Source organism: Lepidochelys kempii, chromosome 1 (genome assembly GCF_965140265.1).
Source record: "Lepidochelys kempii isolate rLepKem1 chromosome 1, rLepKem1.hap2, whole genome shotgun sequence".
NCBI lineage: Eukaryota > Metazoa > Chordata > Testudines > Cheloniidae > Lepidochelys > Lepidochelys kempii.
Window position 1 is genome coordinate 235,038,565 of NC_133256.1, and position 26,303 is coordinate 235,064,867.

General features: G+C 38.0%; 1 protein-coding gene across 8 annotated transcripts in view; it reads right to left on the reverse strand.

The window, feature by feature from the left end:
• AEBP2 (AE binding protein 2) overlaps positions 1-26,303 on the reverse strand; it is an 86,920-nt gene that overhangs the window by 54,513 nt on the left and 6,104 nt on the right. For all 8 annotated transcript variants that reach the window (XR_012155729.1, XR_012155726.1, XR_012155727.1 and 5 more), the window contains exons 2-3: positions 7,533-7,740; positions 2,474-2,581 (exon numbers count right to left, since the gene is read on the reverse strand). Coding sequence is in view for 5 of the 8 variants with exons in the window: in XM_073318705.1 (XP_073174806.1) it covers positions 2,474-2,581; positions 7,533-7,740 (316 nt within the window). In the remaining 3 variants the exon portion in view is untranslated. The remainder of the gene's footprint in view (positions 1-2,473; positions 2,582-7,532; positions 7,741-26,303) is intronic.

The following is a 26,303-nucleotide window of genomic DNA, read 5'->3' on the forward strand; positions in this document are numbered from 1 at the left end:
TCCAGAAAACCTTAATAAAGAGCATCCAGCACATCAGATCAGAGGTGGGCACCCATACTGTTAGTTCAACCAGTCTCGGCACTGGCCATAGCATATTCTCCATCCGGTCAAGTACAGACAGTAAAGACTCTGCCCCCATACATATGTGTATATATGGGAACAGTCTACTCCCCAATACCTGGAAATCATGGCACATGGGTGCTTTGATTACTTTAGTCTGATTTCTGATGCTTACATTTGGTGCTAGATTCTCTGAAAGGAACCAAAAAAAAGAGGGCAGTAAGCTCCACTGGAGATGCAAACGTCCCCCCTTGTCAAAGCTACCACAGGAGGTGTTTAAAAAAAAAAAATCACTAGAGTTTAAGAAAAATACACTAGACACGCAAAGAATTAGAGGATAATAGGATGAAATGCTGAAATTACTCAGACAGAGCCATGATGTGCGCTACTGACCAATAGTTATAGTCTTTAAAGAGTTCTTTCATCTATCTTAGCCAGAAAGTATTGGGAACCGGTTAGCAATATCAGTACATGTAACATAAGATGCCTTCATCTAAGCCAAACTGCTTGGACGTTTAGATGTATGAGTTCTCACCAGGCCTATATGCAAATGCATTAACCTAAAAGCTGAAGTCCATTGGGGCTGGGATCTTTATAGAAGCTTCTGTCTTTTGCTAGGTAACTAACTATGACAACTATAACTGAAGATGAAGTAATTCATCATCATTTGTTGGGTGTACTTCCCTCTAAAGACTACATTTTCAAAGGCAAATGTCTCTAAAATTGGATTATCTTTTACCTAATCTTTCATGGGCTACGATTCCATGATTTATAGTAATGTCTTGGTTGAATGCCTATGGCTTTCAATTGCTTGTTTATACCATACTAAAACTTTGACATGAACAATCCTGATGGCCTGAGCAGATTGATGATAAAAAAAAAATGTATCTGACATCTCTAACTGCTACATACGGACAATTAGGATAGGCCTATCTAGTCAGGATTAGGCCCAATACAAGTTTGCATGCCACCAGAAAGCTACAGGAAGAGATGATCTTTCAGAACAATCACCACCACTTGCTTCCATTTATAACGCAGAAAATACCCATTTTAAATCTCAAAGTGAGGTGGAATTAAAGGAAAAGTTTCATCTGACACAATAACTTTCAAAATTGTTTCCAGGACTAGCAGCCAGAGCTGGATCAGTTACTGGAATAATCATATCTGGAGGTGTTAAGGATCTCTGACCCATCTGTTGAGCTTCTAAAAATAGGAGCCATCACCTCCATGCCAATTTAATTCCCTTAAACAAGCTTGAGGGCTGGTAGTGAACTGCCCTTTGTCATTCATCCTCTCAGTTAGAAATCCTCAGATTATGTTATGCAGTTTGCGATGAAAAGCAACACTTTAGTTTTCATACAAGGTTGGAGAGATGGATTGCATTTTTTCATCTCAGACTTTGACCGTAGCGTCTCTTTTTCTGCCATGACGCAAACATGAGCTCTGCAGAGAAATAACGTCTGGCAGAGGTCATTATAACAAAAAAATTCTATTTGAGAAATATAAATGCCTTAAAAAAGAAAACGGAATAGAGTAGCCAGGAAAAAAATAGTACTACTTTTTAGAGAGAAAAAATACTACCTAGGTAAGTTATCAAAGAGGAAGAAAAGCCCAAATTGATGTTCCATCAAAATGATGAACCCTGCATGGAGGGAGAACTTCAGACTGGAAATAGTGTGGGTGGGACTTACCATCAAGTGATCCAGGATTGACAGCTATGAACTGCCCCACTGTATCCATAAGAGGATGAAGCAACCCATTAATAACGGATAGGTGGATATGGGAATGATAAACACTACTATACCTAGAATCACAGGTACAGATTAGGGGGGGAGAAAGAGAGAGAGAGAGAGAGAAAGTTAGAAAATGCTATGCAAGAAATATAGTCAGCTATATGGACCTCTATTCCTGACTCACATTTCCTTACTATATTAAGAAGAAATATGCTGATCATAAATATCGCTCACTGGGTTTCAACTAAATTTTGTTTGCAAAATGGCTGTCATCTAGATGCAGGATTCACATGCTTTTTTATTCCTCAAGAGTGGAAGTTTAAAACATAAGAGTCATGCGTCCACCTGTTTTCAGCATAAACAGTAGGTTAAACTGGAAGCTGAGCTTCAGGAAAGACAGTTAAATTTAAGACTCCCATACCACTTCAGATAAAGGCATTGGGAATAAATGTATAATCTCTGTGGGGCAGGGACTGTGTCTTCATCTGTGTTCATACAGTGATGGAACCTTCATGTGCTATAATAATATAAATGATGAACGAAGTGCAATTGGCCAAAGTTTGTCTCTCTTGATACTTCTAGAAAATCCTCCTGTGTTAAAAATGTAGCCCAGACATAAAAAGTAAATTTGTTTAACATTTTCAACATACAAAACATGATTTCTTATAAAAACAGCTTACCTTGAAAGGTTTGTCCCCACTGTGTGTCAGCATATGCCTCTGTAACCAACTTTGACTTGTTGAAGGTGTATTATATACTTTGCAACCTTTCCACAAGCAAACAAATACCTAATAAAGGAAAAATAGGTCATTAATTTTTATAGAAGTCTAAAAACATTATTTGATTAGGTTATGAATACAAAACATGCTGGTTCAAAGGACACACAAAAAGTGTTTAGGCCCTGAATAAACATATCAGAATTATTTGCTTTCTCATAACAGCTTGCCCAGAATTTTGGGAAAGAAATAAGGCCCACAGGCATTCATAATGGCAGTTCTCTGGAACAAAATTTTGGTGCCCAAGTGCTTCCCCCCATAAGTAAGTTCAGGAGCTACACCATGAACCCTAGAGATATCTTCCAAATATTGAAATCCTCTAATGATTAATACCTATACTAAGAAAGGAAAAGAAAGCTCCAAACTGACTAATCACCCTTACATTCTTCTCGTAAGAGAAAGGGACAAAATGGTTTAGTCTCATATAAAAGCAACAATCCATTTCTTCTATATGAGGGAATCAAGTTAAAACTTTGTTTCAAGGTACTAAAAAGTATTTAAATAACTGTTCAACATTAGTGAATTTTTGGAGGCTCCAAACTAAACCACATATTCACATTATTCCCATCACAGCATATATCCAGACATATTTATTGTAGGATGAAAAAGATGTCCTTGCCCAGTATGATTTTTAACCCCTACCATTGGTAACTGGGTTTTTCTATGGGATTTATCACCATGGAATCTAACTGCTTCTGGATGATGGAGGAAAAGGAATTTACTTCTAGATATACATATGAATTAACACTCCTTCTAAGGTGCCAATTATTTCTATGTCCATTTCTTTCCTTCCATAAAACTCAAACTTCTACTTTCCTGAGTTCTCTCTCCACATCCTCACAGGGTTCAAAATGCTGATGACAAAAAACAACAGCAGCAAAAACCCTCCAACATAAGCTTTAACTAGGCTTTTATTATTCATCATATTCCAAAGATTAACTGATGCCATACGCAGCTACATTCAAGTAATTTTAAAAAGCATGTTTTAAATACATATTCACTTTCAAAAGACGGAACTGCTGAATTTGAAATTATTGTCTTTAATCATTATGTCCGGAGACCCTAAGTATGGCTTTCAAACAAACATGTATATACCATCAACTTGAAATAATTCTTTCTGTAATTTTTTGATCACTTTCCCCTGCACACACAGTTCTATTTAGCTTACTACAAAAAAAAACAGATCTCAGTTCTCTGGTCTTTGGAGCATAAACCTAAGCAGATGAAAAAGTAAAAGCTGTGCACTAAAGGGACACCTTCATATTTTGGCAATTTAAAAAGAGTAAAAAGTTATTTTATATATACATCCACCCCCAATCTCCCAGGCCAATTTTTGTGATTTTATATGTTTTCTGCTTTTCTATTCTATCCAAACATATTAATTGCAAAATGATTAAGTAAAAAATCATCATACAGAAGTGTCTTTAAATTGATAGCATCTCTTTTAATTAATTTTCCCAGGTATTTTCTAATTTCATGTCCGTGGGTAAAAAGAAAATGATCACTTTGTTGGCAGCTTTCATGGAGCAGGGAGCACTGACATGAGGGGTTGGAGGGAAGGAGGAGGAGAGATGAGATCTCAACCAAGAGCAACTACAACTGTATTCCATGTGCTGCTGCTTCCCTCTCTCCTTTTCCTTTATAAGGGGGGGGGGGGAGGTGGCTGCTTCCTTTTCCCCTTCACCCTTCCCCTCCTGCTGCAGGGGAGGGGGAAGAGGAAGAAAGGGTATTGCATGCTGCATTCCAGCTCCAGAGCCTGTCCCACTCACCACTGTTACTCGTGGATGGTGAGGGTGGCAATGGGATAGTGTGATTGGCTCCTTCCTGGAGGAGGAAGAAGGCTGCAATGGTTTGCTGCATAGGCGAACAGCCATTTTCAGCTCCCTGTTTCAGCCCTACCCTTAAACTAGTATGTTGGATCTCCTTTGATGGCAGGGGCTGATCATCATTTGGGGATCCGGAACGGATTTTTACTCAATGGCAAAACTGTGAAACTGCCATATGGGTTTTCACTTTTCACCTGGCATGCTGGACATCTGGTTTTGGGTGTTTCAATTATAATTGTTCCAACTTTGAAAGGTTCCAGTGTGGCTGGTGGGTTTTAAAGTGTTTGACTGAGGTCCATATAACGCAATGGGCTGCATGGGGACTGGTCCTGGACACAGCAGCTCATGATGGGTGGGTATGCCTCTGTCCCGTGTGGCTTTCCTCATGTTCTCTCTCCTACCTCAGGAAAGGGAGTGGGATGGGATTCTGGCTTCCATCAGGGTCCTTTAACGGGCCTGACATATAGAATGTATAGAATGTTCCTGGAGGTAATCTAAACCTGAGGGTGAATGTGAAGGCCATTCACAAGGATGGCCTTCACATTCACCCTCAGGTTTAGATTACCTCCAGGAACATGTGCCATTTGGGGCCCACACTGGAAAAGTCCTATGAATGGTTTGGGTATTAGTTCTTAACATATATTTTATATATCTATGCAGCTTCTACATTTAATCATACTATGCTGAATGTGCCTCATTGTTCCCTTGCCTATAATTCTTGTTCTCTACAAGCAACAGTCATTGTGCATAAGTAGGTCTGAAAACTCCACAATAAAGCCATGAGCTATTCAAAGCCATGAGCTATTCACCTACAGGTGGTGCACATACACCTACTCTTGTGAAACAAACCTGACAGTCTCTTTCTTACCAAATTAAAGAATTTTAATTTTTAACAAAAAATTCCAAACTACAGCAAGGCACACAAATGGACAAGTGTAGACAGATTGCAATTCATACACTCAGAGCTTCATGCAACTTCTCTTTTCTGAAAACAAAAGGATAGTCTATCACAGAGCAGATTTTGTAAACTAAAAACCCCAAGAATACCAAATTACACAGAAATATGCAAACATTAAAGAAACATGAAAGCTTCAAAAAAACAAATCCAACTTTAAAAAAGCCTGAAAGAGTGGAGTGTGTGAAAGCTGGCAGAATACTGATGTGGACTAGCAGTTTTATTGCTGTAATCCAGATTCCATGCGTAACGGTTGGTGAACATATGCAGAGATCTTCACATGGCAACTCTGCATATTTTGCGCACGGTAAAATGTCTGAGACTGGCTAACTGCACTGCAATGCCTGCGATTGAATATTACCTAACATCTACCAGGAAGATTAAGTCCTGTTAAGGAATAACATTAACAAGATACAGTCATACCATCAAGTCTCCCTTAGTAACAGACTGATCTAATGAGTTATTATATCCAAAACTGGACAATTCTATAGAAGTTAATGACTTTTAATGCCCTATTTGTAGGGAAGATCCTTGTCAGAACAGGCATGAAGAAACTGAGAAACACTGATCACAGACTAGTTTAAGTAATGATTCTACCTGTCCAAGGAATTTAGGATGAGTGACTGACACCACTCTAGCTGATGCACTTTACATGATATAGAAATTGGATGGGTCTCTAGTATTTATACCTAATCCAAAACCAGTTTACTCTGAAATGACATCACTGACACGAGGTTAATTTTATGGCTTTCTATTTATTTTTTTAAACTATATCGTTTTAAGAAACTCAGACAGATTTCTATGAGAACAAGGAAGGCTTCATGTGTTGATAAAGGAACAGATTAATACTCTGTAACACAGTGGGCTTCTTAATACTTAACTCGGGAAGTAGCTTCAAATTAACACTAGTATAACGAAGCCAGTAGCTTTCAGAGCAAGTAATATATATTTTTTTTATAAAATTCCCCAAGTATTAACAAGGCCTAAGACTATGCACTGCCTGAAAATACAAAGCACATCTTGTAAAGACCTGTCACAGAAACTACAAATACTGTTGTAACTACGAGATCCTGCATTCTCAAGATAAACTGGACCAATGCCAGCCAACACTATTACATATTCAATGCCAAGCCAAAGACATTTTACACTCTTAAAATGGTCAAATGTAGCTTTTCTCTGAGCTGTATGCAGTAATATGTACTCTAGAAACCATTAGAAAACAAGTTCCAACTATGGGTAATTAAAAGAGATACTAACAGCTTTAGCACCCAAATAACCAACATCTCTGTGGACAAATTCTTTGAGGTCTTTTCTTGAAGAGCGCTATGTAAGCTTGTCTCTTTCAACGACAAAAGTTGGTCCGATAAAAGATATTACCGCACCCACCTGGTCTCCAATATCCTAGGACCAACACCACGAACGACCAATCCTTTCCTCGCTTACAAAAAAAGTATCAAAGGAAGCATAACAACAATAAAGAGCTTATGAGGAAGCACAGGGTTCCAAAAATTAACCATTCCGTTTTAAAACCATGTAATTGCAACTCAAATGATAACACTTGGAACCGGAAACAGGGCACAGGGGGGGAAAAAAATCCTTATACAAAAGCTTTTAAATGAATTTTTTTAAAAAATAAATGGCAAGAAAGAGTTGAATGTAAAGGTACCCACAATTACCTAAATCAAAATACAACATACATACTTTATCTTCCACTGTATCTGTGACAACTGCCATTATGGCCAAACTGCTGTGAAAAAAATCCACCATGTATGCAAGTCAACTTAAAATATTAGGGTTTTTTTCTTAATTTGATTTAAAATTTGGAGCTTAGAACTTTTGAATATCAGGTCAGATTTCCAAAGGAGTCTAACTTTAGGAATTCATTTTTTTAAAAAGCCCTAAGCAGAATGACTAGTATAAATCATCCAGCACCCATTCCCTTTAGACACTGCATTTCCTAATAGGAGCTATTTTATCTACTCACAGAAATTTGTGATGACATATACTAGCCTGCAACAGTTCCAAATAAAGCTGCAATAGCTGGCATCTAATTTTATCATTCAACAAACATACATAGGTAAAGATAGTTTTTGAAAATGCAAAACTGCCTACGTAACTTCATAAAAGTGCTACAAAATAGTAATGCATGGAGAGAGGACAGCAAAGAAGAAATAAAACCAACCCCTCCTCGCTGACCATCTACATGTATGGAGCGAATGTGATCTGCCAAATCCGGGCTGGAGTTGAAGCAAGCATGGCACTGGTCCCAACAACAGTTATAAGCAATACTTTTTGCCGAGGAAGCAGTAACTCCTTGGCCATTCATCATAACTGGAGTTGAACGTCCACTGGAAATTGTGCTGTCTACGTCCATGATAGTGCTGCTTATGCTATAAAGAAAAAAAGAGAATGTTATTCCTTGGTGCATATTAACATGGCAAACACTTGATAATGAACATCCGTCTTTTAGTTTGACTTCTTGTATGTGTAGACTTTATTAAAAATAAAATGTATGTTCTATTGAGTTGTCAAAAACACAATGTATATTCTACTGAGGCTTGCCAAATATGAACTGTGCGCCAGATACTATCAGCGTAGATCTCGCATGCCTAATGTTATCTGTCTTCTACAGTCTAACAACATCCAGAATGGTACAGTATGAAAGTAGGTAAGAAAGAGGGAGCAAGGTCTATTAATTTTCTGTGTTGTAAACCAGGACAATATAAATTAAGTTGGGCTAATATTTGGAACAGACACAGATGAACGATGTAAGCTGTGATCACTGCAAGCTTGCTCCCTGGAGTTGATAAAGTATGAACTTCTCTATCTGTGCTGATTTGTCTATGTTTAATAAATTGATTGAGCTGAGTTATCTGACGTCTTGTTAATCAATAATCAAAACTGAACCCTAAGAAGCCGAAGTGCTGTCATATTATAGGATTTGCAGTTTTTACAAGAGCCAGATCTAGAGATGAAAGGTCTCACATCTCTTTAACAGTCAACTAATAAAATCCAGTCCCCAATACAACCTAATAATACACCCTGTTTTTTTTTTTAGAGAGGTTACTTATCAGTAACTAATGCTCTTCAAGAATGGCACTCGTATTCACACTTCAGCAATAAGGTTTCCCTGATGCTCAGCTGCAGAATGCTTTGAAAAAAGCCACGTCCTTAGGTCACAAGAGTGATGCCATCACCCTACTCTATATTAGGAGTGCAGCCCCCACCATTACCCTCAGTTCCTTCTCTGAAACTGCAGGTTTGATGTTATACAGAACTGAGGTAGAGGGAAAGGTGGGTGGGTAGCATGGACAACAGTCACTAGAAAGTAACCTCTCTTCAAGGGCCATTTGCTGCCTGTGGGAGATTAGCAAATAACATTCCACCAAGGGGATGATGGACAAGTTCTTAGCTAAACCTGGATGGCAACACTGTTCTGCCAAACTGGGCATTCAAGCACAAAGTCAAGTCCAAAAGTAATACTCTGTGAATGTCTGTACTGAACTGCAAGTTGTTGCTTTGCATATCTCCACCACAGGAACTTGTCTAAGACTCGCCACTGAAGTGGTGATAAATCTCATCAACTGGGTCTTTAAACCAGGGAATACCCGCTTCCTGGCTAAGATGTGACAATATTCTATACATCTACCAATCCAGAGTGAAAGTCTGCTTGGTAACAGGTTTTCCTGACACACTCCCAACAGGCTACAAATAACCTAGACTAAATGACTTGGTCTTTTGAAAGTAGTGACCTTTTTACACCTGGGGCATGGAGAAGAAGTTCCCTTGGACGGGACTGAGGATTTGGAAAAGATACGGAGTGGTGAAATGCAGGGTGGATTTGATTTAAATCAAATTGATTTAAATCATGATTTAAATCACTAGTCAGGAAGACTCTATTTAATCATGGATTTCTACATAAAAGTGCATTCTTGTTGGTTATAATCTTAATGTATATTCTTCACAACTCCGAGATAGATGTAGGTTTCATTTTTAGAAGGTGCACTCTATACATTTTTAACGTGATTTATTCTGAAAACTTTTCAGATTAGTTATACAGCTATATCAGAAAATGAATGATTGTTTGGTTATTTTGTTTACCAAAGGTAACTGAAGCAGATATTTATGAAGTCATTGGGAGGTGAACTATCTCCAATTCAACAGGTTAATCATTAATATTTGGAGGATTTTCTTCCCATGCTGTATTAGGAGGAGAACATCACCAGACAGACATTTAAATTGTTTCATTTAACTAAAACAACATTAACTATTCTGGATTTTTTTCTTCAACAGCATACAAATAATATTTTAACAAAAAAGCATATGTCCCTCCCTTCTCACATTTATCTCCATTCTTCTCCTTGTCCAGATCTATTCCACCCACAACAATCTTCTGTTCATTGAACTTTTTGAAACTTTGCACTTTTAGAGAGAGGTAAGGGATTGACTCTGTGTATGCAAATGTGCAGAGGTACAATAGGGTTGAGGTCTGTTATTTCTCACCTCTATACATTATTTATTTAAAAACATTTTTGCTGTTAACAAGGATGTTCTCTCTGGAGAGACAAATCCACAGTTTAAGAACTGCAAAACTAAGCATCTCTGATGGTATCTTCTAGACTGAGAACTGAGTCCAATTGGGTAGATAGAAAGATTAACCTAAATAATCTATACAGAAGTCCCTGAAACCCCATAAGATTGGGTCCCTAACCCATGAACTATTGGAACTCATTTACAAACTTTTCTTAACATTACATGAATATATTATCTCATACTATAGAATTAGAATTTATAATCCCTATTCCATGATGAGATATTGAGCTATAATGTATCTTAATTAAAACTCTTTAGATAGGTTTTTTCCTCAAAGGATTTTATCAAAAAAATCCAATTTAAATAAAAAAAATCCTATTTAAATCAAAGAAATCATTTTTATCCACCCCGGTGAAATGCACTGAAGTAGACGGAAATATGACACCACCTTTGGCATGAAGGTAGAATGCTCCCTCATGGTGATTCTCTCATAGACCACAGTGTAATGTGGAATGGTCATCTAAGAACTGAACTTCCTCACCCTCTCAGCAGATGTGATAGCTATCAGAAAAGCTGTTTTCACTGATAAATGACAGAGGAAGTAAGAGGCTTATAAGGAGAACTCATCAGGTTCATCAGGACAAGGTTTAGATCTCAAAGGCAGAGCTTCCTAATGGGTGGACCATTAGTATAGCAATCTGACGTGCAAATCCTCTCTGTGCCCCATATTATCTCCCACTGATATTAACAGTAGATTTAATGAAACATTGAAGGTAGACAATAGCCTCTATATAGTAAATAAACTTAGTTATTTGTTCAATATCTTAAGTCTTAGCAAAAATCAATTTTTACTTTTTTTTTATAACTGATGGAGAATATGGATTGTTATTTTTAAGCATTTTTAATAACTTATTTAAATTCACAGTTGACCAGAATTATGGGTTTTAAGCATTTTTTTCAATTTTTATCTATTTAAATTTTCAGAGTTGCAAGAAATTAGGGGACCCTTAGACAATTATTTAATGTCAGTAGATGCTGAATTCTGAAAGTTAAAACTTTATAACAGCTAAAACACAAATGGTCAACACCACGTTAAAATACAACCATAAATACCCTTAAATCAAACTCCAGTAATTTCTCAAACAGCAGTTTTCTTACTTTCCCTACCTGTAAATTTCAGTCATCAGCAATAGAAATATTTTCTCTTCAGTTTGTGTGTACAGTACAAAGTTTTCCAATCGTTACCAATAAAAACTTAATTCTTTCAAACCTAAATACCTTACTATTACATTCACACTCTCAGTGGGAAAAATTTATCACTTTTAAAACCACTGCCATCTTTGCCCTTTGTTTCTCTTCCTTCCCTTCTTATCCTCCTGCATTTGCCCCTCTTTTTGTTTTTGGGCATCTTCTTTCATCCCTCTCCATTTTCTTCTCTACACTATCTCCCAAATCCCAACCTCATAAGACTTTATTCCCATCTGTTTCATTCACTAAAATGATCACCAATTAAATAGTTAATGCTGATATTTGGAGAGATTTCATGAGGCAAAATATGAACACAGGCCCAGGTGGGGGAGTTCACACTTCATAGCCATTATTTCAGGCTCACAATGCTCAATTGGTCTACACTTGGTTCAGAGTTGGAAAGTTATCTTCAATTCACAATCTTTGTGAGGGCTAGGAAGTTATTTTTTAAAACTAGAGCTTACCCTCTGTAGAAGGTTGGATCTGGCCCATGGGCTAAATTTAATATCGGTCTTAAAGAAAAAGTGAAAAACACATTCCTAATATAAAGGTTGAAAAGTTCATTCAATTTTAAACCACTAATTTCTGTTTTTTTTTAATTCAAACGTTTTTCTTCAGGACCGAAGTTCCTCAAGCATCATCTGATCTACAGATTCTATTTTTCCTTTTCTTTTTTAAAAGAATACCTAAACAAAATCCATTAAGCCAGTTTCAAGTTAAGTGGGTATGAAATTGTATTTTGAAAGATTATTTTTTTTAATTGGAAAATTAAAGAAAAACTGTAAATGCTTTGTTTTGGCATTTTAAACTGATTACACACATTCTTCAGACCTAATGGCTGTGCAAGTTTGAAAAATGCATTATAAAATAAAGTATGAATGAAAATATATTTTATTTCATTAAAGAAAATGATGTAAGCACACACCACTCCAGTTCTCCAAGGAGGCTGATTTCATCACTATTGCAAGTAATCCCTTCTGGCTAATTTAATGAAAGCACTTATCTCAAAGTTCATCTTTGTCAGTCTTTCATAACTGAACACAGCATAAGGGCGGAGAATGAATATTAAAAAGACAAACAAGAACAGCATAATTCTGTTCTACCTTTCTATAAACACATCAATACTTGCCACAGTCAACTTACATAAAGGCTACTTCAGAGCCAGACACTGAATAAAAAGGTACATACCAAACCCTGTAAAATTTACAATCGTGTTTTCTAGAACTAACTGTTCTCCCCTCAGGAGCTTAACTGGTGCAATGTTCCCTCAGGTAAAATTCAAACCTAACAGATGGGCCTTATGAGAAGCTCTTGAAGATCAACAAACTATAGTTCCGTCTGATCAAAAGAAGAACATTTCAGAGTTACAGCCCCTCCACTAAGAACACTCAGCCTTCAGATGCTCAAATCTAGGGCCTTGTCTCAATTACAGAGTTTTGTTAACAAAAGTTATGCCACTTTAATTAAACCGCTCTTGCATGTCCACACTATGGGCTTGGCTACACTTGCGAGTTAGAGCGCATTAAAGCAGCCCCGGGCGCCCTTGCTCACTACCCGTCCACACTGGCAAGGCACGTAGAGTGCTCTGACTCCATGGCTAAAGCGCTCCTGGTACTCCACCTCAGTGAGAAGATTAACACTTGGTGCGCCTCGGCTGAAACGTCCAGGCGTCAGTATGAACAAGGTGTTGCATTACTGCAATCTGATCAGCCTCCAGAAACGTCCCATAATCCCCTTAAGTCAAGTGGCCAGTCTTCTCATCGTTTTGAACTCGCTGTTGGAATGCAACTATGCCCTTTGAAAGCTCCATTTCTGACAGCCGGCATGCTTATCTGCTCCGAGACAAAGCAACCATTACCATGGAATGCTGTGAGAGAGAGAGAGAGAGGCGGGGGGAGGGGGGGAGATCTGCTGCTGCCTGAACTTACAAGACAGCATGCTGACATGCTCTCAGCCCCCCAAAAACCCACTCTCTCCCCCCACATACACACAACACACTCCCTGTTACACTCTACCCCACCCCCACCCCATTTGAAAAGCATGTTGCAGCCACTTGCATGCTGTGATAGCTACCACAATGCACTGCTCTCTGTGGCCGTTGCAAGAGCTACTAATGTGGCCATGCCAATGCGCTTGCAGTTGTCAGTGTGGATAGATTGCAGCACTTTCCCTACTGCACTCTACGAAGACTGGTTTAACTCAAAGAGCTCTGCATCTGCAAGTGTAGCCATGCCCTCGCTTCTTGTGTTGGAAGAGCACATCCACACTAGCAGCTCTTGCATCAACACAGAGAGCAGTGCACTGTGGGTAGCTATCCCACTTTGCAACTGACTGCAAGGTGCATTGGGAAGGGTTTGCAGTGCCTCATGCGGCAGATCCTGCATCACATGATGCAGGTTTCTGAATTCCATCATTCCACAGGCATCCTTCTAGATTGCAGCTGCTTTTTAACTGAAGTGTAGGGGGAGGAGAGGGAGACTGTGTGACGGGAAATGGGGGGTGTGGAGGAGAGAGAGCGAGCACGTTGGGGGAGTGTGTGTCGGCATGCTGTCTTTAAGTTTAGACAGCAGCCTAAGCAACCAATCCTGGGGGAGATGGGACACCACCCACCCCATCAGCCCCCAGCTTTGCACAGCACAGCAGTTTCTCCCCCCCCCCCACCCCCACAGCAGCAGCCTGCTCTGCCTGCCTGCCAATTCCACATTAATGATTCCGTAATTCCCTCTGAGTTCTCCCATACCAGGAGAGTCATCCTCAGCAGCTCTGTGCACTCTCCACACTGAGAAATAATGAAAGCTTCCCAGAGCTTTGAAAGGGGAGGGGTGAATGCCTACAGGGCAGCCAAGTTCAAAACAGTGAACAGAGTGATCACGGCTGGCATTGTGGAATGCTGGGGGAGGCCAGTTATATCAAAATAATGAACGGCAGCATCTACACCGATGCTTTGTCACTCTAACTTTACTGCAAAAAGCTTTACGTCTCTCATCAAGGTGGTTTTGTTTTGCTGCCAAAAGTAGCTTTATAGTATACACCTCCACTGGTTTGTCGGCAACTTGATGCCAGTACAGATTCCAGGAAACATGATCGCTATAGTCAACGCTGCTAAATAAGCAGGAAGCCTCATTCTATACTTGACATAACTTCTGAGAGATCCTTAAGAACAGCTTCTGAAGGTGAAAAATACTGGGTAACTGCAGTGAAAGCAAGTATCTAACCAGAGAATAGGAAGGCAGCACTACTGTTGATCACTGTCTAGAGACCAACAGAGGTGGAAGATACCCCTTCCATCTTCTCTAGATAATTCCAAAGGCTTACACATCTCTTTTTATCTGCTTTAACCACATCACTCTCATCTAATCTATCTTTGCCAGACAACAGAAAAGGGAGACTACTATCAAGATCAGATAAAAGGGAGACTTAAAACTTATGCTCAAATAAACTGGTTAGTCTCAAAGGTGCCACAAGTACTCCTTTTCTTTTTGCGAATACAGACTAATACTGCTGCTACTCTGAAACCTTAAAACTGCATGTCATCCACATTTCTTTCACTACCTCCCCCAGTAGCCCCACATATCCATCAAGGAAGAAAGGTTAGAGACTGGTTTCAGAGTAACAGCCGTGTTAGTCTGTATTCGCAAAAAGAAAAGGATTACTTGTGGCACCTTAGAGACTAACCAATTTATTTGAGCATAAGCTTTCGTGAGCTACAGCTCACTTCATCGGATGCAACTTATGCGCAAATAAATTGGTTAGTCTCTAAGGTGCCACAAGTACTCCTTTTCTTTTTAGGTTAGAGACTAGCTTTCTGCATGAGAAAACTCCCAAAGCAGATGAGCAATTGTCCAAAACCACTACTGGGGGATCTAACAGAAGGTTGGGGAGCATTAGGAAAGGGATAGATAAAAAGACTGAAAATATCATATTCCTCTATGCAAATCCACGGTACTCCCACATCTTGAATACTGCACGCAGATCTGGTCGCCCCATCTCAAAAAAAAAAAAAAAAGACACAGAAAAGGGCAAAAAAATTAATAAGGAGTATGGAACAGCTTCCATAGGAGGCGAGATTAGTAAGGCTGGCACTTTTCAGCTTGGAAAAGAGATGAATAACGAGGGATATGATAAGAGGTCTATAAAATCATGAGCAGTGTGGAGAAAGTAAATAAGGAAGTGTTATTTACTCCTCCTCATAACACAAGAACTAGGGGTCACCAAATGAAATTAATAGGCAGCAGGTTTTAAACAAACAAAAGGAAGTATTTTTTTTACACAACGCACAGTCAACCTGTGGAACTCTTTGCCAGAGGATGTTGTGAAGGCTAAGACTTCAACAGGGTTCAAAAAAGAACTAGATACGTTCATGGAAGATAGGTCGATCAATGGCTATTAGCCAGGATGGGCAGGGATGCAAAACATGCTCTGAAGCATCTCTAGCCTCTGTTTGCAAGACCCTGGAAATGGGCAACACAGGATGGATCACTTGATGATTACCTGTTCTGTTCATTCCCTCTGAAGCACCTGATGTTGGCCTCTATCAGAAGACAGGATACTGGGCTAGATGGACCTTTGACCTGACCCAGTATGGCCGTTCTTATGTTGTTATTCTCTCCCCCCAAAAAAGAAGAGAAACTCCAACCACTCAACTCAGGTTGGGAGTTAAAACAAACATACCCCAGTGAATGCTGTGAGGAGGTAATTATCTGGCCACTTCACTAATTTACATCCAAGTGAGAAGTAAGGCACTTGAAAAGTTAGTTTACAGGTTTTCCTATGCTTTACATTCCTTTTCAAGAGGAAAACAGACAGAATGCTAGGAAGTACAGCCTGAGGCAATGGACTACCTCCACATAAAATACCCACTAAGGCCCCAATTCAACTAAAGGATTTATAGATTGAGTCCTACTAACTTAAGGACTAGAGATGGGGAGGAAACAGCTTTTCCATCCTAAGAAAATCTGAGATATTAAAAAAAAAATTCCCATCCCGAACAGGGCCAAAAGTCAAAAATCTCAGAACTTTTCACAAACTGAAAATCTGAAGAAAAAACAATTCAATTTGAGTCAAAGTTTTGTTTTATTTAGACCACTTTTTTTTTTTTACTACAAATTAAATGAAATTTTGAAACAAAGTTGTTTTGAAGCAGAAAAAAGCAGTTTTTCATTATAAAAGTCAAAATGAACCAAAAATATGTTGAGTAAAAAACCTGTCAAGACTGATCCATACTTGCAAGAAGCTTTTGTTCTGACAAATCAGCATTTTCCAACAAAAAACACTGCTGAAAGATTCCTGACCACCTGTAATTGGGACTCCACACAAGTATAACACTTTGTCAGGATAGATCCTTACAAAGTCTGAAAATGACACTATCAGATGAACTCTGTGAGCACCTGCTTTTGCAGCAAGCTTTTTCCATATGAAGGAAGTGTCCTGAGCAGCATGTAATGTTACGATCCTTTCTGCTTTGATGCAGCATTCACTGGTTGTAAACTAGGGCTCAGATACCAGAAACACTGTAAAGGTATGTCTACACAGCAAAGAAAAACACATGGCTGACCCATGCCAGCCAACTCAGGCTTGCAGGGCTCAGGCTGCAGGTCTTTTTTATTGCTGTGTAGACTTCTGGGCTTAGGCTGGAGTCTGAGCTCTGGGGCTCTCCCATTTTACAGAGTGCTAGAGCCCGGGCTCCAACCTGAGCCAAGATGCCTACACAGCAATGGAACAGCCTCACAAACCGAGCCCAAGTCGTCCGGCACGGGTCAGCTGTGGGTGTCTAGTTACTATGTCGGTAATAAGGAGAATCTGACTCACTGTTTGCTCTCTCACTTAAGAACAGAAATTGCAAACCAAACTTGTTCTGAAGTGAAACATACAGTCACGCTTCTGGGAGTGACACATTGTTCCTTCCATTGCCTGACTCTTACAAGTTTCAAAGATGGAGGAATTAGGCCACAGGATTGCTGTTCAGTTAAATACTTGTAACAGACGAAGACAGAAATTAAGTATATATTTAAATATGTAACTATAAAAATATTACATGGTCAACTTGATCATCTGTGAATATGAAGCTGGTTTTAAATACTGACTTCTTACAATGTTAGTATTTGGTAGTTTTAAGACCAACATTCTGGGTACTGAAGTAGGACAAAATGCACAGATAATGGCAGCAATTATCACTTGCCCAAGTACAGATTTAATGGAATCTAAACCAATGCTCTTCAAGTACTAGTTTTATCAATTTCAAGACAGGATAATATAGGTCTGTGGAAAGATTAAGTACACATGCTGAAAAATATGAGTTATTATTAAGTAAGATTCTCCAGGAGATAGACACATGGCCAGCAACAGAAGCGGAAAAGATAAAATTTACTTACCTACACATTTTTCTTCTTCTCTGAAGTGGTCAACTGGTGCGCTGTGGTCTTTTAACTCCATACTGGTGAGGCATCTCTACTCTACAAGTTTTCCCAACTATCAGTGCAATATCCAGTATCAAAAATATTCCTGTTCCAGGAACAAAAGAATTTCCCTTGCTTAATTTGGGATTTTTAACTTGTTCTTTCTTGTTCCAACCTGCAAGTGCCAATATGCCACAGAGGTCCTACTGTTAATTGTCGTACGAATGGCAACTAACCCAGATTGAATCTTAAGAGTAGAGAGAAAACTAACTGCTTTCTACTCTAGGGAGTTGTTCTGATGAGCTTCCTGGGACAGCCGTTTGCTCTGAATTAGATGGGACCTATCTGAGTTCCTTCAGTGGTGCAGAAGATAATCCGGTGCCTGATTGAGGAAATTCCACTGATAATCAGGAAAATGTATAGCGTAGAGAGCATCATCACCATAGAATAATGGATCACAGAACACCCAATGCCCTTGAGGGAGAAAAGAGACTAGGCCAGAATGTCAGGATTTGAGCAGTAACACAGAAATCATTGGGAGCAGAGGCAAAAATTCCTATCTAGCAGCAGCAAGTGCAGAAATATCCACAAAACCCAACTGTAGTCAACTGCTGACTTATACAGAAGAAGTGTCTTCCAAGAAGGAAGGAAAAATTACAAAATGGAGAGGGAAGTACAGAGAGAAACCTAGGATGATACATCAGTATGTGAAAGGGATGGAAGGGATAAAATGAGTAAATATCCTATATTTAGGTTATAGGAGTTAAAAATGGGTAAATAATTAAATTAAGAATCAATATAAACTGACTTTCACTACATCCTTTTCCCACTCTTGGGTGTGTGGCCTACTTACATTTAAAGCTCTTTAGGGGACAGAACTCTTATGTGTCTAAAGAGCCCAGGACACTTTTAGGTGCTGAACAACAACACCCTACTAAGTGATGCCATTTAGGTGTAAAGTCCTAAATTAAGACAAAACTTTATCATAAACAATACAGGATGCGACTTTCAAATCATCTAAGTGATTTAGGTGCACAAGTCTAATTGAAAGTGTTTGTGGTCCTAGATCACATAAGCATTTTTGAAAATCATACCTAAACCATACCCAGATTAAGCCATGATAACTAAAACCATGTGAAATAAACAAGAAAGTTTGTAACTGGAAAGCCTATCAAAAATAAACATAAGAATCAACTATATATATTTTTATAATGTAATTTGAATGCTGAGAAATCAACAGTGGAAAATGAATAGATACATATCAATTAGAGATAATTTTAAAAGTGAGTTGCCATGCCAGCACTGAATCTTGTTTTAAAAAGTACTTTTTAGAAGTAGATAATTGTGAAACTATCTAGATGGGGTACGCCACACATTTCTTAACCCCTAGAAACATCATTTTACTAAAGTTTGTTAACATTACATTGGGAGGATTTACAAAAATCAGTGAGGACAAGAGAAATAAGATGAAGGGACGTAGAGAGGTAAGAAACATGGACAGAAAACAAAATAAAAGATATTCTGAATCACCACCTCTCTGTGCCTTTATGCTTTGTCTATCCTGACTGTGTACACAGTAAGATCTTCAACGCAAGAACTCTTATTATGAGTTTGTAGAGCAGATAACACAGTGGGACCCTGATCTTGTTTGGGGTCCCAAGGTGTTACTATAATGCAAATAATAAATTAACAGGAAAGCGAAAACAGGAAAGCAGTTATAGTGAAACAGATACAGCAGCAAGAATGCAGACGCAAGTTAAACAAGCATGCAAGGTCTCTCTCACACACACGATAATGGAGTCACAGTGGCTGGATTTAAATCAGAGTGATTTAAATTACCAAGTTTAATCATGATTTAAATTAGCAAGTAGGAAAACCTTGACTTAGATCATCTATTTTAATCATGTTTTGCATTAAAACTTTTTACTTTCCTCAAAAAAAAAAAAAAAAAAAGGTAAAAAAGGCTGATCCTCTTTTGTTATTAAAACATGATGAAAACTAAATATAGCCTTCACATTAAATTTGGTGCTTCTTTTTCTTAATTAGACTATGCCTCAACACATTTAAGCAATTATTTAGCTTAACTTACATTTATTCAGATTCTTACATTTTTTATTATGTTAGAAAATGGTGAATGATGCATTTCTTATTTACTAGATGATACTTAAATCACAAGTAAAAATTTATGTCAAGCTCATCTGCATGGAAATTCAATTAAAAAGGACAAACAGCATTTTAATTTTTTATTGAATAAAACTACTTAAATGAGTTAGATACATAAGAAAAAAGTTTATCAGAGCATGTTTTGCATTTAAAACTTACTGATTTATTAAACAAAGGAAGTATTATCTGTAGTTATGAAGAGAACTAATTTTTTCTGGACACAATGTCCTACAAGATTTTAGAACCTGTAGATCCGATTCTCTCATACCTAGATTTTATTCATAAATTGAAAGAGGAAAACACACTTTCTTGCCTTTTCAACCTCAAACTTGTTTCTTAAGCACCAGTCATTGAACTTAACTAGTTGAATACTAAAATGAAGAAAACATTCTCTCTGAACCTGCAGAAGAAATTACTGCTGTCAAAACTGATTTAGCACTTCAGCAAACTCTGGTTCCAGGTGCTCAGCCAGTGACTTCTACCAGTTCAGTAGTACGATATTCTTTAAACTTAGCAGAAAACATGTACTACTTAATATTTTTTGTATTTGGTTTAAATGATTTCAGTAGATTATAAGAAGTTTAGGCCTTAAAGTCTGTGGGTTTCAAATTTAATTTTAAATTGTTTTTTTCCTAAATAAACCTGTATTCACTTTAAATAAAAAAAATCCTTTATATTTTATATGTATTTTCAAATAATCAGTTTTTCCCACTCTGACCACAGTTTTGGCCAACATACGCAAAATTATCACATGGATCAAGAAAAGCGTCTGTAGATGGCTCTGGTGCAAAGACACCATGAATTTGAGGTTTACATTACCTTCAACTTGTCTGTTTTCCTGGGAGTTCAGGGAACAGAAACAAATGGCCAGGGGTTTTTGGAGGAGACTGAATTTAAGAGGAAAGATTAAACAGCTAAATATGTATAGCTTTATTCAGACAATTAACATGTTGTGGAAACAACAAATTATTCTACATTTGAACAGTATTTCTAGAATGCCAGTCAAATATTTAAGAAACCATTATTTCTATTTAAAGGGATACCATCAACATGAAAAACAGTCAACTTTAAGAAAAGTTTAAAATAGTTTCAGGTACTACACCTACTTGAGTATTCCTGCAAACTTCTGTGGTTTCAGTATTCTTCCCTGTTGCTATATGTAAGATCCACAAAACTGAGGAAACACACTAAACAGGAAAAGCCATTACACTGACTATATGCAAAGTGCTGCCAAATGCACAAAGAAAACCAATATTCTCTCTAATCTTTCAGCTATAGTCTCTTAAGTGTCATTTAAAAGTAGGCAAAAAACAAAGACAGGAGCTGATGGTACAGTAGAACCTCAAAGTTACGAACACCAGAGTTACGAACTGACCAGTCAACCACACACTTCCTGTGGAACTGGAAGTACATAATCAGGCAGCAGCAGGAGAGGAGAAAAAAAGCAAATGCAGTACAATACTGCGTTAAATGTAAACTACTAAAAAAATAAAGGAAAAGCACCATTTTTTTTCTGCATAGTAAAGTTTCAAAGCTGTACTAACTTAATGTTCAGCAGTAAACTTTTGAAAAAACCACCATAATGTTTTGTTCAGAGTTCATACCAGGATTATGAACAACCTCCATTCCTGAGGTGTTTCTAGCTCTGAGGTTCTACTGTATCCTTTTAATAGATAACTACAGTATGTGCCTATTCCAATGGTAGGTATGTAATTGCTATTCCTAAAGTACCAATCTGATTTAAAAATGGAAATTATTGATAAAACTTTAAACTATTGCACTGTGTGAATTATTAATTATTTGTAGTTCAGTGACATCTAGGGGCCACAACTGAGGTCAGATCCCCATTGCACTAGGCACTGCACACATTAAGTACAACTCTTCAGGGTGAATAAAAATCAATGATTTAAAAAAAAAATCAGATTATTTTTATTTAAATCAGATTTTTTTGATAAAATGCTTTTTGAGGAAAAAACCTATCTGAAGATAGTTTTAATTAAGATACATTATAGCTCAAAGATATCTCATCATGGAATAGGGATTATAAATTCTAATTCTATAGTATGAGACAATATATTCATGTAATGTTTACTAAAAGTTTTGTAAATGACTTCCAATAGTTCATGGATTAGGCACCCAATCTTATGTGATCCCAGGGGCTTCTGTATAGCTTATTTAGGTTAATCTTTCTATCTACCCAATGGGACTCAGTGCTCAGTCTAGAAAATACCATCAGAGATGCTTAGTTTTGCAGTTCTTAAACCGTGGATTTGTCTCTCCAGAGAGAACATCCTTGTTAACAGCAAAAATGTTTTTAAATAAATAATATATAAAGGTGAGAAATAACAGACCTCAACCCTATTTGTCACCCTGCAAATTTGTGTACACAGAGTCAATGCCTTACCTCTCTCTAAAAGTGCAAAGTTTCAAAAAGTTCAATGAACAGAAGATTGTTGGGGGTGGAATAGATTTGGACAAGGAGAAGTAGTCTGGAGATAAATGTGAGAAGGGAGGGACAGGCAGCAGAAACAAAAGTGAAACTATTTGAGCAGCATATTCCAGAAGGCTTGAGGTCTTTCTGAGTGTAGGCTTCATTGATTTCAGATCTACCATACCATTCTCTCACTCGAAGGGAAAACCTATAATGGCAGCACGCCGTAAAAGAGACCCAGTTTGAGAATAAGAACAATTGGAGAAATATGTGTTTGCTGAAGATGTTTTAAAGAAAGTCACCATCAGCAAACTGGTGGAAGTCACTTAAGCACTTGGATTCAGAGACTGTTGAAGTGATCTCACTTTTAACAGCAGTAGCGTCCTCTGCCAGTGTAGAAATAATATTTTCTTCCGTTGGACTAATTCATTCAAAATTGAGAAATCATTTGGGACCTGAAAAAGCAGGAAAGCTCGTTTTTCTTTTCCAGATTATGAACAAACAGGCAAATGAAGGTGAAGATGACAGTTACCTGCAGAAGCCAATATTTTAATTTTCTCATGTTGACCTGGCTGACATAGTCCATTTAATTTTTGTTTTTTTAAATATTTCATTTAACTATTTTAGTTAAAAACAATTTTTACAAAAACCCTGATTTTAAAAACCTTGAATGTTTAAATTAAAAAATCCCTATGCTTGTTTTGTTAAAATATTATGTTGTTTGCTGTAGAAGAAAAAAATCCAGAATACATAACTTTTTTGTTTTAGTTAAATAAAACAATTTAAATGTCCGTCCGGTGATGTTCTCCTCCTAATACAGCATGGCAAGAAAATCCTCCAAATATTAATGATTAACCTGCTGAATTGCAGATAGTTCATCTCCCAATGACTTCATAAATATCTGCTTCAATTACCTTTGGTAAATGAAATAACCAAACAATCATTCGTTTTCTGATATAGCTGTAAAACTACTCTGAAAAGTTTTCAAAATAAATCACTTTAAAAATGAAACCTACATCTATCTGAGTCGTGAAGAATATGTATTAAGGTTATAAAAACCAACAAGAATGCACTTTTATGTAGAAATCCATGATTAAATCAAGTCTTCCTGACTAGTGAGTTAAATCATGATTTAAATCTATTTGATTTAAATCAAATCCATCCTGCAACTCTTCACACAAATCTTAACAGATAAAATAACAAAGAAATTTGCTAATACTTGACAAAAGTAAGGAATTTCAACAGAAAAATGCTTAATTTTTCTGCTCTCATAGTGCAAAAAGATAAGCAAAGTTTTACGTTTTTATGGCCTTAAGCTATTAGATTTTTTTGAATTTACAATTCTTGAATACCAATCACTAATAGTTAATTATTATTGCTCAGTACTTATTTTTATACATTATAATGCATCTAGATTTCAATTTTAGTTTTCTGAAAACTTCTTAGTCTGCGTTTCTGACAAGTGATTATTTGATCAATTTCTAGAATTGAGAGACTGACTAGATCACTATAGTTAAATTTATCTGAAAGTTACAAAATCTTCAAATTTTTATTACAAGTTTCCACGGCAGCCCAATTAACATATCACACTTTTTTTGTACAACTGCTTGTTCACTTTGACATTTCCTTTCCTTGTTCCCTTTTAAAAGAGCCAAAAATTGTATAAAGCAATACGTACATCTTAAAGAAAATCAAGAAAATTAATTCATGAATTAAATATATTCTGTGGGCTGTGTGAAGCATAGAATAACCAGTGTCTAGTGCACTCTGATCCCACCTCTTCTTTTCTCTTGGAATTGCTCCCTCATTTCAACACACACGTGGCCTGGCCTCTGTGTCCAGGTAGCCAGTGCAGATACAGTCTAGCAACTCTACAATAGAGAGAATCATAGAATCATAGAATATCAGGGTTGGAAGGGACCTCAGGAGGTCATCTAGTCCAACCCCCCGCTCAAAGCAGGACCAATCCCCAATTTTTGCCCTGATCCCTAAATGGCCCCCTCAAGGATTGAACTCACAACCCTGGGTTTAGCAGGCCAATGCTCAAACCACTGAGCTATCCCTCCCCCAAAATCCACTTCAATGATCCCTATGACAATTTATACCAGCTAAGGATCTGCCCCACTGTGTTTAAGCCCCCTTTACACCGCAGGAGCAGACTAAAAAGAGCAACAGATAACCAAGCCCTCGGTCTTGGGACGGTAACATTAATCACAGATCCACTACCTTATGTCCTTATTTGGCTAAATATATCCAAGTTATAAAGGAAATTCATGGTAACTGCCAGTAATTTGGATTTTTTAAAATGGCTAATACCCGAACAAGCTTCTTAAATAGTCTTGGCCCCCTTTGTATCAACCACAGTATTTAGACAGTCAAGTGTTGGACAACATTCAATAGGCTGACAACACATCTGGCAGCCAAACTCGGTCAGCATGGATTCCATTTCATTACCAATACACAGGGTATTTTTACATATGCCATTCAGAACTTACAGTTGGAGAAGTTGCCCAGTGAAACTAACCAAACAATAAAGTTCAGAAAAAGATTTAGGGTACGGCTACATGTGCCATGGGATAAACTACCCATGGCACAGCCGCAGGTAGGCTATGTCAGCTAAACCTGGCTCACAAGGCTCAGGCTCATGGAGCTAAAAATCACTGTTTAGATCAGGGTGGGCAAACTTTTTGGCCTGAGGGCCACAACGGGGTGCGAAACTGTATGGAGGGCCAGGTAGGGAAGGCTGTGCCCCCCAAACAGCCTGGCCCCCGCCCGTTTGCCCCCTCCCACTTTCCATCCCCCGACTGCCCCCTCCTGGGACCCCCCTCCCCAAACCGACCCCCACCCCCCATCAAACCCCCTACCCTGCTCCCTATACCCTGACTGCCCCAACCTATCCACACCCCTGCCCCCGACAGGCAGCCCGGGATTCCCACACCCTATCCAACTCTCCCCGGTTCCCCGACCGCCCCAGAACCTCCGCCCCATCCAACCGCCCCCGCTCTGGGACCTTCTACCCTCCCAGGGTCCCAGAGTTTAGGCTCCAGCCCAAGCAGCTACACATTTTTTTAGCCCTGGAGCCTGAGCCCCACAAGCCCACACCCAGACAGCCACAGGTGTTTTATCCCTGTGTAAACATACCCATAGGATCTTAAATGCTAGCACAAAGAGAGTCCTATACAGAAAATTAAACTTTGAAATTACAAGTCTCAGGACTCATCTTTTTGCATCCTATCGGCATAAAAGAAAAGCTAAGCAAGAACTGGCCATCGAAGTCTTGAGTAGGAAGTGGCAGGATGCTTTACACCAACTTCATGAAATGGGACATATTTGCCAGTTTTATAAAGTCATAATTTGCTGCTGAGAATTTAGAACACTACATCTCTGTGCACTGTAAACTAACAAGTGAAATACAGAATGGTTTTATAACATTTTTTCTAAACAATTTCTTTGAACATGCTGCTTATACTCTAGATATACATGACAAAAGCACTTGACATTAACGACTAAGCCCACTGAAAGTTCAAAAGGAAGCAGTTTGAGATATCTGAAAACTCAAAAATATTTAAAAATCCTTAACCCCCTGGAGTATCTAACAAATTTAGTTTGTAGGTGTGTGATTAAAATCTGGAAATGAAGGCCAGTATTTTTATCATGAATCCCAACTATGTGTGTGTCAATTATACAATTTATGTAAAATTAATGATATCACTCATTTGTTTCATTGGGTGGCAAGAGCACTAAACTCAGATTCTAGATAATTTTTAGATATCCCTGCAATAATCCTATGTTAACGTTCAGTACAGGTGATCAAGTTCTTTCAACTAGTCCAGAAAAAGCCTTTATGTTATCCATGCTTAATTAAAACTAGCAGCAGATTTTATAGCAAGGGATGTTACTAGCCTTCCTATAAAACATCTGGGCAGTCTGATCTTCCAATAAACATTTTTTCCAGTGACATAAAGACTTGAACATAACATTATGGGAACAAGAACTTAGACTTTATTTTTCCCGTTCCATGTATTACTTTTGAATCTCAAAGCAACTGCAAAAAGGTGTCAGGAACACCTTTTAAAGAACCAATGGTAAAAGTTATTTTCAGCAGAATCCTTGAACAGTAAATAACAGCTTGTATAGCCAATTGTCAACCGTGGTTTGTCAGTATTACGTAAGAACTAGAACA